Source organism: Pipistrellus hanaki (genome assembly GCF_964339955.1).
Source record: "Pipistrellus hanaki genome assembly, chromosome: 5".
NCBI classification, from domain to species: domain Eukaryota; kingdom Metazoa; phylum Chordata; class Mammalia; order Chiroptera; family Vespertilionidae; genus Pipistrellus; species Pipistrellus hanaki.
The window spans coordinates 36,998,182-37,015,507 of NC_140507.1; the positions used below are offsets into that span (position 1 = coordinate 36,998,182).

The 17,326-nt window shown below is 38.3% G+C and overlaps 1 protein-coding gene across 1 annotated transcript in view; it reads left to right on the forward strand.

Moving 5' to 3' along the window:
* The window catches only part of FAT4 (FAT atypical cadherin 4), a 148,361-nt gene that overhangs the window by 77,818 nt on the left and 53,217 nt on the right, over positions 1 to 17,326 (forward strand). Inside the window, exons 5-6 of the mRNA XM_084884578.1 lie at positions 5,653 to 6,575; positions 7,467 to 7,641. Coding sequence (XP_084740704.1) covers positions 5,653 to 6,575; positions 7,467 to 7,641 — 1,098 coding nt within the window. The remainder of the gene's footprint in view (positions 1 to 5,652; positions 6,576 to 7,466; positions 7,642 to 17,326) is intronic.

Genomic DNA, 17,326 nt, shown 5'->3' on the forward strand with positions numbered 1-17,326 from the left:
AGCATTTGATAAACTTTAAAAAAAACAAAACAAAACAAAAAAAAACAACAACAGCAGCACATATGACTCCCCTGGCCTTCCTTCTAAAACCTGCTACAAAGGACACATATCCGATAACTTATTGTTAGTTGATAACATTGTGCAGGTTATCAGTCATTAGCTAACTGCTGGGAAAGTGGCTACCTTCTTTGCCCTGCACTGGATGCAGCTCAGTGTCCAGTCAGTAGGGAAAACAAGGGGCAGTCCTTTGAAGAGGAAATAGGTCCCTAGCCCGAGGATCTGCTTAGTGACGCAGGCATATCAATCTTAATTTAGAATTTCCCAATTCTCTCTAACTTGATTTATGGCAATTGCAGAATATCACTGTGTTTCAGCCTTCTGCTCTATACTTAGCTCCCTTTCAGGAGTAACTAGAAATGTCCCTGACAGAGATGTGTGGGGTAAAAAGTATCAGTATTTTATGTATTTTATATGTTTCAATTAAAAAAAAATTGAAAATGCTTTCTTTAAAAATTTTTGAAGTCCTTTTTAAAGTTTTCTTCTCTTATTCAAGCACAATGAATATTGGACACATGATTACATCTAAGATAGAAAATAAAAGATGGAAAGTTAAAAAAAAAGAAAGAAATGATAGAAGTGGCTGTAGTACTAGTACCACTACTATTACCAGTAATGCAAACCATAGCCAGCGTTTGCCGAGTGCAGTGCTAAGTTTGCACAGGTCTTGGCCTAGGAATGCTGCGGACTCTGTTTCCTTCCTGTACACCAGCCCCACTCTGTGGATCGGCTCCAAATAGACATTTATAAACAAGTGAGGTTAGTCTCTATTTTAGAAGTTGATCTCTCTAGGATAGCCTTAATTAGTTTACCTGCTTCCTGGATCGGAATGTTTTCTTAAATGTCCTTGTGGCTGACTGGCCCATTCTGTTCTGCAGTGAAGAATTTTGTGCCATGCCTTCTTTGTGATTTATTTTTTACGGGTTTGGGAGGCCCCATTGTTTCATAGGGTTGGGTGCTCTTCTGGGATACAGTTCATTTATCCTCATGCCTTAAAATGTAGGGAACTGGCCGAAACCGGTTTGGCTCAGTGGATAGAGCGTCAGCCTGCGGACTGAACGGTACCAGGTTCAGTTCCGGTCAAGGGCATGTACATTGGTTGCAGCCACATCCCCAGTGGGGGTATGCAGGAGGCAGTTGGTTAATGTTTCTCTCTCATTGATGTTTCTCTCTATCCCTCTTCCTTCCTCTCTGTAAAAAAAAAAAAAATCAATAAAATATATATTTTTAAAATGTAAGGAATTGGGGAAATAACAAATAAGAAACTTTCTTTGTAAAAATATGCTGGGATAGTCCATGCGCATGTACGCACAGACATTCATTAACCATTGACTTCAAGTTTTTTTCATAGATTCCCCCGCCAACCCCCCTTTAATTGTGTTGGATTAAAAAAAAATTCAAGCTACATTTCCCCATTGTTTTAGTTTTGAATACTTTTATCAGCGTAATTTCCTGTACCTTGACCTAAAATATAGGACACAGTTCCTATTCTCTCTGAATTTCAAGGATAATGATAAGACTGTACAAGAGTAACCTTGTTTGTTTAAAATTGCCTACTCAGTTACATTAAATAGTTCTCAAAGTATTTTGCAAACAGTATTGTTTAGACTTTCTAAAATTAATGAATTTATCTTACCCTCTGTCAAAGTGTTCCTGAGGAGGTAATATTGTCACTTTCTTAGATGAATACATTTTATATGATAATAAATATAAAATATTTTGTTATCATTATCTAAATTCTCCATGAGATTAACCTAAAATTTTTGGTTACATGATCATTTAATAAAAATAAAGCAAATATTTTACTGTTTTCACAAGATAATTAGAGTATGTACTGATCTCAAGGCTTCTGTGCACACAGTTTAAGAAGTACTATTTTGAGTCAAACTGTTATCAATTGAAGCTTTATGGAAATATGATGGCTTTGATAATTCTTTATTACTTTAGGAATAAGTCTTATAGTCCTTACAATCTTTGGGAGTCATAGGCTATTTTGAGACTAAAATGATTGTAATTATTGCCTAATAAACTCACCTCTAGATGTATGCTGCACAGTGGAGAGCATTTGACCTGTGGATGGTTTTCATATTGTGAATAAGTGTGCACATTTTACAACAGAACTACATATCTATAGTTACGTGCTATGTTTTCTGGAACTAAGTTATAAGTGAGACCGAAATAAAAAATAACAACCCCCCCCCCCCCGAAATGCAATACAACCACACATACACAATAAAACTGCCAGAAAGAATCCTGTAGCTAAACCGCTTTCAGAATATTGAACACAAATGTTAGAAATTTGGACTGTTTTAAATTTGAGGACCTGGTGGGCTGTAAAAGCCCACTAGATTCAAGTCTCGTTGCTTTGGATAAATTGTAGAATTTAAAATAATGTCGTTACTGTTCTATGATTCTAATATTTGATACAAAGAGCAGAGAGAGAGAGATGTCTGGGCTCTTTTCGGATGCTGCAAGTGTTCAGGGGGAGTTTTGAGTTTCCATATGTCCACGTGAATTCTGTGGATGGAGAGCACAGGCCAGTGTCATGGAGACTTGTCCAGAGTGGAAAGGCCTTTTCTTTTCAGCAAAGTCCATGGAGAGGCTTCCCTGGGCTGATGGAGGCAGCAAGGGTCCCGACTGGGAGCTGAGACCTGCTGCTTAGATGGTGCTGCCATATTGTGTGCAGCAGTTGTTATATCGTTCTATTTTTTCCTCAAAGATAATGATAATTGTCCTCAGTTTATTTTTAATAGTACCACCTAATATGTTTGTCACGATGAATTTAACTGTGTAGTCAAATTTTTCTTTTTAATAATTCTATTGGAAGTTAAACTGACTCCACGAACCTCCCCCACCAAACTCTTTCCCTAAAAAAAGAGGCTGTGCTATTTGCTGCTTGGCTATATAAGCTCAGTATTTGGCTCTCTGGTTGCCTCTGGTTTACTCATATACAGTGGATGTCCCAGTTGGTTTATTTCATGTAGATCTGCTAAGCCATCACTTCGTGGCCATGTGCCATTTTGTTGGTATTTTTCATTTCTTTTGATCTTGGACATGAAAGATTTTATAGGCTTGCATAGAACGAAATTTTATATCTCTGCTTGTTGGTATTATTTTTATCCAGATGGTTTCACAACTTTTTCTTGATATAATTGTGCCTCAAAGAATAAGAATTCAGTATTCACTGATAGATTTAGCTATAGGAAATGCAAAAACATTATCTTAGAGAGTGATCAGATTTAAAATACATATTAAATATATACATATATATAAAACACATATTAATATTAAATCAAATTAATTTTAATTATTCTTATATGTATCCTTAGAAAGTAATTAGGGGGGGTCCTGCCATGACCTGCGTTTCGGGGTTCAGGATCTGAAGGAGGGGCTGATGCACAAATGAAAATGCTATACAAGAAATATGAATTAAAAAAAAAAGAAATATGAATTTAGAAGGCATTGGGGACCAGGGGGTGTCTCTTTCGTGAAGAGCCTACTGACCTCTGACCCGGTTCACTTTTTATTTATTTGAATACACATTTTCCCTTTAGCAAAATGGATACAGGCCTATCAAAGGTAAAGTTTGGTAAACAGTAAAATGATTATCAGGTTAGGGAATTTCCTTGAGCCATCGCTATATCCACACTATTAGCATCAGCCCTGATAACCCCAAGGTCAATAGGCTTTCTGCATTCCTTGGTGCACTGACAGTATTGGCAAGTGGTGCTTCCCATAGGACTTTCTGTCATGGTGCTTTTCTCCCCCCATCCCTGTGGAATTCTAAGTTGACAAGTTGAAGTAGCTGTTGACCTTGTTCTACTCAGATCTTAAAATTCTCTTTACCTCCTGCTGTTGAATTGACTGGCCTCCCATTAGTTTTATTTATTCATATTTTTCCTGGTCCTCAGAGTTTTAAGTGTTCTGAACTTTATAACCTCTGCTTTGTTCACTTGTGAGTAGTCATAAACTATAAAGATTAAAAGCCACAACTCACAGAGAGGAGGAGAATTTACCTTTTCAAAGATCTACTCAACCGTTGTTTATATTAGACATTTTTGTGAAAAAGCCAGTGCCTGAAAGTTTCTTCATAAATATTTGTTCTCTGCATCAATATATAGACAAAGCACATTAGATAGAGACCATAAAACCACCAGAAAAGTGTAATTTTAACATTTTTTACCCAAAAGCAGGCAGATCCTACCAGGTAGAAAAACAAACAAATACAAAACACAAAACTATTATTCAACTAAATTTGCCTTTGTGAGCATCTTGATGAGTTTTAAGAAAAGGCAAAAAGGTCACTCCAGTATTCATACAATCCTGAGAAAGTATTTTTTCAAAGGAAAAAAAAGAGAAAAAAATTGTTCTAGAAAACTGTTGGCAAACAATGAGTATCATTTCTGACACCTGAATAGTTGACATTAATTTTAGAAATATAGGAGCGATTTATTAACTCAATAAAATTTCCCTGGTATAAAACCTCAGGATATAAAATCTTTATTAAGGATGGGTTATCTAGGTACACAATATATTTCTCAGTAAGTTTTTTAATACCCTACAATATCCCAATATCTTTATGATAAAATATGAAAATGTAAAAGGCATGCTGGATCAATGAAGAAAACACTCTCTGGGTTAGGAAATCTTATATTTCTTTGTTTTCACTGCTTACCTGTTATTTACCTGTCAATGACTCACTAAAACAAGAGCTCAGTCCATTCTCCACATCATCTTTTTTAGAAGAATGTCAGCAATCAGTTTCTGAAATGAGGATTTACATATAGTTTTTAAATGTCATCTTTATTATTAAAAGTATTTATCATTTTTAATTAAAAAGTAACACATGTTTCTAGGAAAAATAGATAAAATATTATGTAAATACAGCCCAATAATAGCATGAGCATTTTTATGTGTAGCCTTTCATGTATAATTTTATTGCTGACATTTCCTTTAAATAATATTTTTAAAACACATTAATTGTGCATAGTAATAAAATTTGAAAGAGAATTATTTTCACAAAGGCCATTAGCCAGGTGCCTAATAGGAATTAAAAAGTATTTATTGGTCTGACAAGAAATGTAAAAGTAGACTCAAAGCATCCATGACTAATGCCATACATTAGAACATTTTATTACCCTCCTCTGAAAATTGGTGTCGGCCTCCATAAATTACTGAAGTTATAAATTTTGGGCTAATAATATAGAGTGTGGCACCATTAATGTTCAACCCTCAGGAATTATGTGACAGAAATGAGGAAATGTATAGAAAAAATATACACTCTCTGAAATATTTTTTTCCTCTTTACTTGTGTAATTTAACATTTCAACACCGTAGTAAATAGCAAACAGTATATATATCATTTGTTCACCAGGCTGTAAACATCTTTTCAGATCAAATGTTAACAGGGAAAGAATTATGCAATATGTATTACTGACAAAGAAAATTAACTGCAGCTAAATCATCTAAAAGGCGTGTTTGGAGGCATCATATATCACTAATATGCAGTTTCATTGTATAAAAAATTTGGTTGCAGCTCAGTTGGCCATCAGCACACATGGGAGAACATTTAATTTTCTCCCCCTTTCATTTCAGGCATCAACTCCCAGTTGGCGTATAGCATTGCTTCAGGTGACAGCCTCGGGCAGTTTACAGTTGACCAGAACGGTGTGCTGACCATCCTCAAAGCTTTGGACCGGGAAAGCCAGTCCTTTTACAACCTGGTCGTCCAGGTGCACGACCTGCCGCCGCTCCCGGCCTCCAGGTTCACCAGCACCGCTCAGGTCTCCATTATTCTGCTGGATGTGAACGACAACCCACCGGCATTCCTTTCCCCCAAACTGACGTACATCCCGGAGAACACGCCCATCGATACCGTTGTTTTCAAAGCTCAGGCAACGGACCCGGACAGCGGCCCCAACAGCTACATTGAGTATACCCTGCTGAACCCCTTGGGGAACAAGTTCAGCATCGGGACCATCGATGGGGAAGTGAGGCTCACTGGCGAGCTGGACCGGGAAGAAGCTTCTAATTATACGCTAACGGTGGTGGCCACGGACAAGGGCCACCCGCCCCTCTCCTCGTCCACAGAGGTCACGGTGATGGTGCTGGACATCAACGACAACAACCCCGTGTTTGCGCAGGCTCTGTATAAAGTGGAGATTAACGAGAACACACTCACAGGAACAGATATAATACAGGTACATGCAGCAGATGGAGATGAAGGCACGAACGGACAGGTTCGCTATGGCATCGTGGATGGCAATGCCAATCAGGAATTCCGGATTGACTCTGTCACAGGAGCCATCACTGTGGCTAAGCCGCTGGATAGAGAGAAGACCCCTACGTACTCTCTAACTATTCAGGCAGCAGATCGGGGCAGCACCCCCAGAACAGATACCTCCACGGTCAGCATCGTGCTGTTGGATAGCAATGATTTTGTCCCCGTATTTGAGCTATCTCCGTACTCCATACATGTCCCTGAGAACTTAGGGACGCTACCCAGAACAATCCTTCAGGTGAGTATAGTTAAACAAATACTGTTCTCCATAAGACATCTAAGTTAATGATAACATTCATACAACCCCTCCCTCTTCCTCGTTCTCATCCATAAGTGCTTAATTGCAGATATAGCAAATCTTGAAAGGTTTATGAAAATTATACCTATTGACCTCCTGGTAGAATGAATATTACATTCCAATCCCGTTCGTTCTTCTATGTATATTCATGTTGTACACATTTGGGTATTTGAGCATCTCTGAATTTTCACTATAGCAGGAATATCTGCACATAGTAAGAAAATGCAATGATATAAACGTTTGAAAACTTGGTTGCAAACATGGTTCTGCCTTTCCTCTTTACAAATCCAACTACCGAGGTGGAATTGCTGTTAAAATTTCTTTAAAAGCCTTCCAAAAATGCTATGAATTGATTTTATGCCTGTTTTTACACCAATAATACATACTACTCTGTATCATTTGAATTTTTTACTTAAAACTTTACCTTTGAAACCTTTTATTATTTATATGTATCAGCCATTTTCAACTGGTGTCACAAGAATTTTTAATACATGAAGTAGCTGGCTATTTAGTCAGGGGCACTGACCTCATTTTCCTTAGATTGTCAAATAAAAAAAAAATGACAACAGCCAACTCAGCAATAACCATCCGATGTGAATTAATCAACATTATACCTAAGTTGGTTTTTTGTCAGATCAGCAAAAAACTGTATTTTTTTTGTGTGTGCCACAGAATTTTAGTAATTAGTTGATGTGTGCCATGAGAGGAAAAAGGTTAAAAGTCGCTGGTACATAGGATTCTGTCTCATTATCTTCATGCTACATTTTATTTGGTGGTGTGCATTGTGTTAGATTTACTGACAACCGTGGCATGTATTTTGCCCTCCTACAGGTGGTGGCGAGAGATGATGACCAAGGTTCTAACAGCAAACTCTCCTACGTCCTGTTTGGTGGCAATGAAGACAGTGCCTTCACTCTCTCAGACAGCGGGGAGCTCCGAGTGACACAGAGTTTGGACCGTGAGACCAAGGAGCATTTTGTGTTGACGGTCACAGCTACAGATTCGGGTAAGTGTGTTTTGACCTTGATTGGGTGTAAAGAATTGCTTCATAAAAGGAGTAAAAGAAAGTATTTGTGTCTAGCATTATGTTCCATATTTGTTGAAATTTACTAATGCTTGGAACTCCAATCGCAGCTATACAATTTATAGCACATTTATCGCTTTTGGAAATTAAATATAAGTAGGCACACTTAAGCACATCACAAACAAAGCTCTGTTCCTGAAAGGCACAATGTGTTCTTGCTGAGTGCCGCTGGGGGTGCCCGGATACTCTGCCACTTGAGCCATGAGGCATTTCAAGCACCGGGGCTTTGAAGGCAGCCACAGGGTTCTGACTGGTTATGGAGATAAGAGAGCGGGGGCAGAGTTCTATTTCATTGGTCCTTAGGCTCCGCACATCTCTAAGGAGCTGAATGAGGCATGTGATGAAGCCCCACCGAGCTCCAGAGTATCAGTGAGAGCCCAGGTTCTCGTCCAGTCAGCAGAGTGAAGTGGCATCTTAGCCTTCCTGTGGGAAGTACGGATTACATAAAGTTGTAGAGCAAGTAGCATAAAACATAATCTATTCTTAAAAAGTAATATTGTTTACCATTATTTTGTGTTGCATACATTGATTCTGTTCATAAATATCACACATTTCTAAATCAAAACAGTTAAAACATTTCAAAGAATTTTTATGCCTTAAAGAAAGTAAATATTGCTTAAATATTGTTGAATAAATGAATGATTAAATGAATGAATCATTGATTTCCAAAATATTAATAAATTTTGGAATATTATTCTTATGTCACATTTATTTATAAAATGGTCACAACTTAATATTTAAAAACTTAATAATGACATATTTTTTTAAATTGTATTTAAATTATTTTGCAGATATGGAAAATTTGTTGGAATGCCAAACTGAGATTTTATATATATATGATTATATCATATAATTAAATTACAGATATAGATATAGATATAGATATATACTATATATAGATATCTCCATGCTCAGGTTGATGTGTGGATGCTGATTATAGTACAACAATTTTGAATTTTGAAATGGGCTGTTTTTACTCTTGTTGCAATGTTTTTATAAATATAATGAATTAATATTTTTGTTATATGTGATCAATTTCAGAGTATAATATTGCTTAATTTTACCACTTCTCATAATAAAAGAGGAGGAAATTTTGAGATTATGAGTAATGATAGATTTATGTTAAGTGTTCAAATGATAGAGCCACTGATCATTAACTGAGGCAGCTGTCTCTATTACCTGCATTTACTTTTGGGAGTTTGATTTTCTGAGACTATTGGTTTATGAAAGAAAGCAATATTCTCTGTATATTTTGTAATGTGTATGAATGACCATGCTATAGTTTAGGCAAACAAAAAAAATCCTGAAGAATGGTGAACAGCATGTAGTCTGGTAACCACATAAAACCGAAATCGCGTTGACCTGAAAGGAGTGTGTGTAGTCAGCATGTGTGTAGTCAGCATGTGCCTCCCAGTCGGTAGGCACAAGGGGCCAGCCTTCTCATGAAAAACGCAGTCACTGCCACATGGCTCACATCACTCCAGTGTTTCAACAGTCACCTGGAGAGTCAGGGGATGAAAATGAGTAGAAACTGGTAGAGATTCAGATAGTTAAAATCCAGCTTTTATTTGTAAAGCTTCTCAGTCTTCTGACAACTAGAAACACGTGGTCAATACCAGAACCTTTGCAGAACCTTTGTGGAGGTGGGGTGGGGGAGGAGAAACCAGGACCAGGAATTGAGTTCACTAAGGCATCAGCGACGATAAAACTTGCTGCGCAGAGGGTGTGTCACAGGCAGGTCATCCCAGGGTGGCAGCAGGATGTGATTTTGGAAGTCGGGCACAGCCCACAGAAGTTCTCCATTCTAGACCTTGAACTCTGGGACACTCTAAGTCAAGGCCATGGCAGGGAAAGGATGTAACCATGGAGACAAGAGTGCCTCAAATAATTCTGAGATTGTAATAATCTTTTGTGTGCCTATGCAGCCAAGGAAGGGGTGGGGGGGAGATGATAATTGTGAAATACATGGGAATGGTTGTTTTTCTGCTATATGGCCATCTGTGTCACGCAGTGCACCAGGTTTTACAGACACTAACCCATTTTTACACATGGCTTTTCTTCATCATCTCAAAGACTTAGGTATTTTTAGTTCCACTTTACTTACAATAAACCCAAGCTCAGAGCAGTCAAGTCATTTGCCCAGGATTACACAGCTAATAAGTGACAAAGTAGGATTCAGACCATAGCATGCCTGATTTCTACGTTCAGGATATATGGGATGTTTTAGTGTGTAGATAAAGTAAAATTTGAAAAAAAAATACTTATTTCCAAAATTATTTTATTTGGAAAGCAAACACAATAATAGGCTGTATAATATGGTGACAGATTTGAACTTAAATTAGCCTTGATTTGAATTCTGGTTCTACCTAATTTTCTTTGTGATTCAGTCCAGGTGTATCATCTCTGTAAATCTCAGTGTCTTCCTCAGTAATATGGGGATAACAGTCATTAGAAAGTAGGCTATTATAAGGTTAAATATGCCATAGTATATCACATAGTATATACAATGATTTTAATAAGAATTGTGATTGATGCACTTTAAATATTTAAAACTTCTTAAAAATATCTGCCCTGCCCCTTATTACATATGTATTCTTGTTCAAAGATTACCAGTTAGTTTAAAAAAACATGTTTAAAAATTGCAATTTAAGTTTCATCTTATTATTACTATATCAGGAATGTCTTTTATGTGTCAGATATTTCTTTTCACATTTACAAAGAACATATTGCATAGTAAGCATTTGTTATTTAAAAAGGTTGTAGATACTCTGGTTTCTCTTCAGATCGTACAAATCTTTCGCCTTTTACTAAAAAGGCTGTAGATTTTGAAAACTGCAGGACAGCCCAGTATGGGTAAGGAGGATTTTGCCGGCTGGCAGCACACTTAACCAGCACTTAAAATTCTATTTCTCCCTCCAAATGACAACGCAAAAGGGACATTTCATTACGAAAAGGAAAAGAAGGGAAGAAAACTTGAAGTCCTAGAGCTAAAAAAAACATTCTCTTGTGATAGACAGGGATGGGTCAGTCTGTTAGGAGAAAGTTCACAAGGAGATTCCACAAAGCATCGGGCTAAACGTGCAGACTGTGCAAGAGCCCAGGCCTGCTTCAGGGAGCAAACCGACTTCCTGAGGCCATCAATCAGCCTTGGTCCCGAGGAAAACCGGGGGCCTGGACATTTTACTAGAAGGACAAATGATGGGAGTACAACTCTAACTTCTGTGAAGGACCATTGCCATGAATGTGAAGACCAAGTTTGTACAGATTCTGCCTCTTATTGAGATAGGAGAGTTATGAGTTATGGATAGTGACAATTCAGATTATCAGTAACACAAAGGTATTAGAAGTTTGTCACGCTTAGATATGGTGCCAAGGAACATGAGTGAGATTCTGTGGCACTGGGTAGGTCACAGTATTTTGGCAGCCCTGGGTATTAGAGCATTGTTGAACTTTGTCTCAAAGCACAGATTTTTATTAGTGCTTTTCTTTTTTTTTTCTTTTTTTTTTTTTTGAGTTGCTCTGAAATGGACTGGTGTTTCTGAGGCCACTGGGGTAAAATATTCAATTAGATATCTGAATATCACTGAATATGGATCATGTGGAAAGCAACCAGAAATTATGAGGGGAGTTGGCCTAGATGATCTTAGAGTCATGAAAACTCCTGTGTGACCATGGTTTTATGTTCATTTCTGCTGCATACCTTACGTAGCATAAATAACCACTTTATGGGATGCTGTGAGAGTGTCAGATACCAGGCTTCAGAATCTGCAGTTTCATCTTATATTCCAGAATGAAATCTCTGACACAGGATGTAAAATACATATTCCCTGCTATGATTTAAAAGTCAAAGTGGTCGATGACATGAGAAAATTCAGACAAAAATATGGCAGCTTTTAGATTCCAGATGCCACGTTATTCTCAAATTGGCAGTGTTCTAAGAACCAGGCAGATATCAACGTGCTCTAAACAAAAAAGGTTGGCAGTTTTATTCCTTAGCTCACAAATCACTTTTCCTTTGCTCTTTTGAAATTCTTACCTGGTGTCAGGCCAGAGATGGCTCAGCTTTGCTGATACGGCAGAAACTGAAGCAGGAGCTTCTTTTATTTTTTTTATCAGCAAACCTCTAAATCTTTGAATATTTTTTAGGAAAAAATATTAGCGTTGCACTATCATCATATTATTATTTACTGACTCCGTGGCTCCAGAGTAGCACATCTGGAAACTCTCTAGCTACTCCTGACTACAGCTTCCAATGAGCTACGACCACACTCTCCTGTGTGTGTGGGACTGAATGTTGCCTTGCTAAATAACCAAGTCAGAAAAGAGCATAATTCTACCATGTTGTTTGGGGGTTTTTTTCCATGTAGGATTAAATTACTAAGCAGCAACTTAATGAGTTGAAACTACAGCTCAATTAGAGCTATTTTGGTTAACTGTAGTTTAAAGTATGGATCGTCTGCCATTATTCTATATTACTTACTGTTATTTCTTCCAGAAATATGGACGGTACCAAGCAGAAAGTCCTAGGAGTTAAAGCTTCAACCTGGTGCAGTAAGGCAGGTACTACAGATGGCCCAGCTCTCGGTTCCTTGTCAGGGAAGCTGGCACTGATCGCTAGTGGTTTGGCATTGTGTTCAAGAAGCCTCCTCACAAGGCTGTTTCTCATCGTGTTCTCATGTGTGCAATAAGTCAGATAGTGTTTCTAATGGAGTATGTTGCAGGGAATAATCAGGGAACCCAGAGCAGTTTACTTTATAAAAAAGTAATTCAGAGAATTCATTTACAAAATGGAAGAGTGTCCTAGAAGTAAATACATAGGTTTATAGTTGTTTTTTTTGTTTGTTTTTGTTTTTTTTAAAGGTTGGTTTCAAATCCCACCTTTACCATTTCTAGCTACATGACAATGGACAAATTTCCTTCACATTCCTATCTATAGAATGGAAATACCAGTTCCTGCTTGAAAAAATATATTGGCAGGAGTAAATAAGGCAATGACTTATTGCAGTTATTAATAGCAGTCGATATGTCTGCTGGACGAGTGATACTTAGAAAGGCCAAGTAAAACTTTTGGACTTCTATCCACCTCCCTAACCTGCATAAATAACCTCTGTCTACGATTTCACAGTTTCTAAAGCCAAACCTTTTTATCATATGCATTCCTCTCTCTCTGTACCCTACATTCAGCAAGTCCTTTTACAAGTAGACTGTGCTTCCAACCATATAAAAGGATTCCGGAGCATATCTGCTTTTCCTTTCTACCACTGCCACTGGAATCTAAGCCTGGGCTAATGCAATAACCTTCTAACTGCCTACCCCACCCCACCCCACCCCCACCCAGGCCTTCTCCAGCAAGCAGTTCCAGAGCTTTGAAACTATAAATTAGATCATCATCCCCCATGACTTGCTTAAAAACCCTTAGGAGGTTTCAAAGAATAAAACCTAAATTTATTAGCAGTGACTACAGGGCACCAGATGACCTGGCCTCTGTACTCCTCTGGCCTATTTATTTATTTAAAATATATTTTATTGATTTTTTACAGAGAGGAAAAGAGAGGGATAGAGAGTTAGAAACATCAAAGATAGAGAAACATCGATCAGCTGCCTCTTGCACACCCCCTACTGGGGATGTGCCCGCAACTAAAGTACATGCCCTTGACCAGAATCGAACCTGGGACCTTTCAGTCCGCAGGCCGACACTATCTACTGATCCAAACCGGTTTTGGCTCCTCTGGCCTCTTTAGAAATGTCAACCTTCCCTGCCTGTGGCCCTTTGCACCTGTCGTTGTGTGCTTTACTCTATGGCCAGCTGTTTTGTTATTTTAAGGGGAGACATTCATAACTTGGTTGTCATTGTATCTAAGTAAAATATCTTCTTCTCCAAGAGGACTTATTTACTATCACTCTAATGGTCCCTCTCTCTCTGGTGTCTCTTTCCATCGCTTTACCTTGTGATTTTTTCCTAACACTAATTGCTACCTAAAATGTATGCTTATATACAATAGGATATAACATATGTATAATTTTTTTCACTGCACCAATATTTAGCATCCTTCCAATAGAATGTGAACCTCCTGACTTGTTCAAACCTGAATTTCCAGAAACACCCAAAAGAGACCCTGCACCATAGCAGGACCTTAATAAACATTGGTTGAATGAGTGAATGGTTCAATGAGTGCAAAATGATGATAATTATTTATCAATTAATCACCATCCTGTTATTTCTACTTGCAACTGTTATTTCATATTCATTTACCATACTTGTATTTAGTTTATGGTTATATAGTCATCGCTGGCAGATTTTTCAAAGGACCTACCAAAAGGAAAAAATGCCAATCTTTTAAAACTCACTGCTGAAATACCACAAGTTTTTGCTACATTGGTTGTGGTCATCCAAACTGACCTCTGCTTTGAAAAGCAGCTCAAGTGTTTAAGGCTCTGCGGTGGTTAGTACGATGTGATAAATTGCAGTCATATGTAAGGACCCATTGAAGCGTTTTATGGCTTTAATTCCGTTTCAAGTGCTTAAAGTACTGTTTGGGCTTCATTCTCACGACTCTTCCCTGCACCTTTGGCTCTTACTCAATTCTATTCTCTATTAGGCATTTCTAGGTAAATCTTGTCTCCATTGTGTGTTGCGCTGCTTTCCTCCCATATCTACCAAATACCCAAGCACCATTTAGCTATCAGAAATATGCCCTCTATGTGCTTTTGGCTTCACATAGCTTACATGTAAGGGCCTAAGATACTTTACATAAGCACAATAAGAAAAGTTTTACTTGAGTTGATTTTTGTTATGCAAATTTGGTGTCTAAGAAAGTATTTCAATACTTTCAACACATAGACATCTCTACAAGTAATTATTCTTGGTCTCTTAGAAAAAAATATATTTTTTTTTAACTTAAGATAATCCTATGCCCTCACCAGTAAATGCAAAATCTGTGAGCCATTAATATCTGCCACTGTTCTTTCAGGGAACTGAACGACGAGGGCAGAAAGCAGAAAAGCAAGCTGATAGGACAATGGAGGATGGTACAGTTATAATTCAGCGTGTAACACAGAGCCATTTTTAAAGAGAAGTACATATGAACAAAATTACAAGTTAGAGAAATCTGACTTAAAATGATGATTTTATAACCAGAAGACTTCTTGGCCATAAGCCAGTTCATTTCCTTTATTTTGCAGATAAGGGGATGGAGGCCTGGGGTAATTAGGCCGTTTGCCAGAGCTCGCAGCCCCGGAGAGTGGCAGAGGCAGAACGGGGCCCAGGAGTTCTGCCTCGTGGCTGTTCTCTCTTCCCTGTGCCGTGTTCCACACCGGGGTCTGCTGATTCTCTGCGTAGAGCACATTTCTGAAAGCACAGTTTCAAGAGACCCTTTTTCTTATTGCTGTTCCTGGTGCCTTAATGAATAAAACATTCAAATTATTTTTCTTCCCTCAAATGAATAAACACTTCAAAATATTTTTAAGGAATGCCAAATTAATTCGAGTCAGTAATTTCAGTTTTGATCTTTTGCAAATAAGCTTAAGTTTAGGCATTGTTCAGCTGGAATGCTGAGTAGGGAAAGACATTGACAATCCATTAGGCTTTACAGGTGGAAGGTGGTAGTAGTGTCAGTTGTCACTGCCAGGTGTCATTCTGCACTTATTAAAATCAAGTTATGATGCCAATTGAGTAGACCCTTATGTGAAATTTGATTATAGTCTGTCAAACTCTGTGCCCCTATGGGCTGTATTAAACAGAAAAAGTTATGTATTGAGGATATTTACAGAGCAGTCCCTTCTGGCTATTCCCCTAGACATTGGAGATATAGTGATAAAAAGTGTACATCTCTGTCCTCAGAGAGGTTATGTTCTAAGCCAGTGTTTCCCAACCTTCTCTCATGATGAGAATCACCTGGTGGAGTTGTTAAAACACAGATTCCTGAATCCCAACTAAGAAGTGCTAAACTAGAATTTTTGGGAACATATAGGTAAAATTGTATACTTAACTAGTGCTCTAAGACAGATTTTATATACAGAGCACTAAGTTAGGTATGCAATTTTACCTATATGTTCTCAAAAATTCTAGTTTAGCACTTCTTAGTTGGGATTCAGGAATCTGTGTTTTAACAACTCCACCAGGTGATTCTCATCATGAGAGAAGGTTGGGAAACACTGTTCTAAGCAACGAGATAGACAGTAAACAAAATATAATGCATAGGACAGGAGTGATTTATATGAGATGCTGTGGAGTTAAATAAAGCAGGTTAGTGGCTAGAGAGTGGGGAGTGGGGGTGTCAGTTTCAATAGAACCAGAGTTAAGAAGGTGAACCATGAGCTCGGGGTAAAGAGTATTGCAGATGAAATAGCCTGCAGTAGGATTAAGTTTGTCACATCTAGATACCAGCAAGGGGGATGAGAGTAAGAGAGAGAAGAAGCACTAATTGGTTTGGCCCAGTGGATAGAGTGCCTGTCTGTGGACTAAAAGGTCTGAGGTTCGATACCCGTCAAGGGCTTGTACCTTGGTTGGGAGCACATCCTCAGTAGGGGGTGTGCAGGAGGCAGCTGATTGATGCTGATTTATGTTTCTCTCTCATTGAAGTTTCTGACTCTCTATTCCTCTCCCTTCCTCTCTGTAAAAGAATCAAATATGTATATATATATATATATATATATATATATATATAGAGAGAGAGAGAGAGAGAGAGAGAGAGAGAGAGAGAGAGAGAGAGGGGGGGGGGGGAGTGAGGCAGATGGAGGCTAGACCAGTGGCCTTCAAAGCCACAGTTGGGAGCTTTAATTTTATCCGAGAGTGAGGAGAAGCCTTGTGGGACTTTGAACAGGGGAGTGACACGCGGTTTTGGACAGATCTGTTTGGGGCAGTTGAGGAGATCAAGGGTAGACACAGGGCTGAGGATTGGAAGGCTGCTCCAGCGGTCCCTGAGAGATGCTAGTGTGAAATCAAGTGACAGGAGGAGGGTGTGACGTAGTCATACATTTTGTCCATTTGAACGCTGAGCCCTTGGAGTTGGGAGAAGGAAAAGTTAGGAACTGAGATGAATCAGCATGAGTCTTAGGTTTTCAGCCTGAGAAACTTGGAGATGGCGAGAGTAAATATTTTAGGGCAGGTACTTAATAATTACCCTTTGGCTATGTTATATTTTAGATATGAGACGTTCAGAGGAGCTGTCAGGTGGACAGTTAGGTATGAAAGTTTAGTTTCCAGGGAAGACATGTAGAGTAGACATACAACTTGAAAGTCACAACCTCTAGATGATATTTATTCTATGAATACCGAGTGCTTGTATGTTCTATGTTATCTTTCTTAATCTCACAGCAGCCCTGTAAATGAGATAGATACTATTGTTCTAATTGTATAGATTAAGAGAAAACCAAAACTGGGTGCTAGGCAAAGTAAGCAACCTGACAGGCAGGCAGCTGTCTATCAGTGAAAACGGGATGTGATGCCAGTCAACAGTTGCTCCCTGCTTCCCACCTGTGAGCTTGTCCACCAAGCTGTGGTTTTTATAGACCGTGTCTATAACACTTTCTTCTCTTTGAATTAAATAGTATTATTATTTTTAAAGGGGCACTGATTTGTGAAGCAAAACACACACCTTGTGCTTTT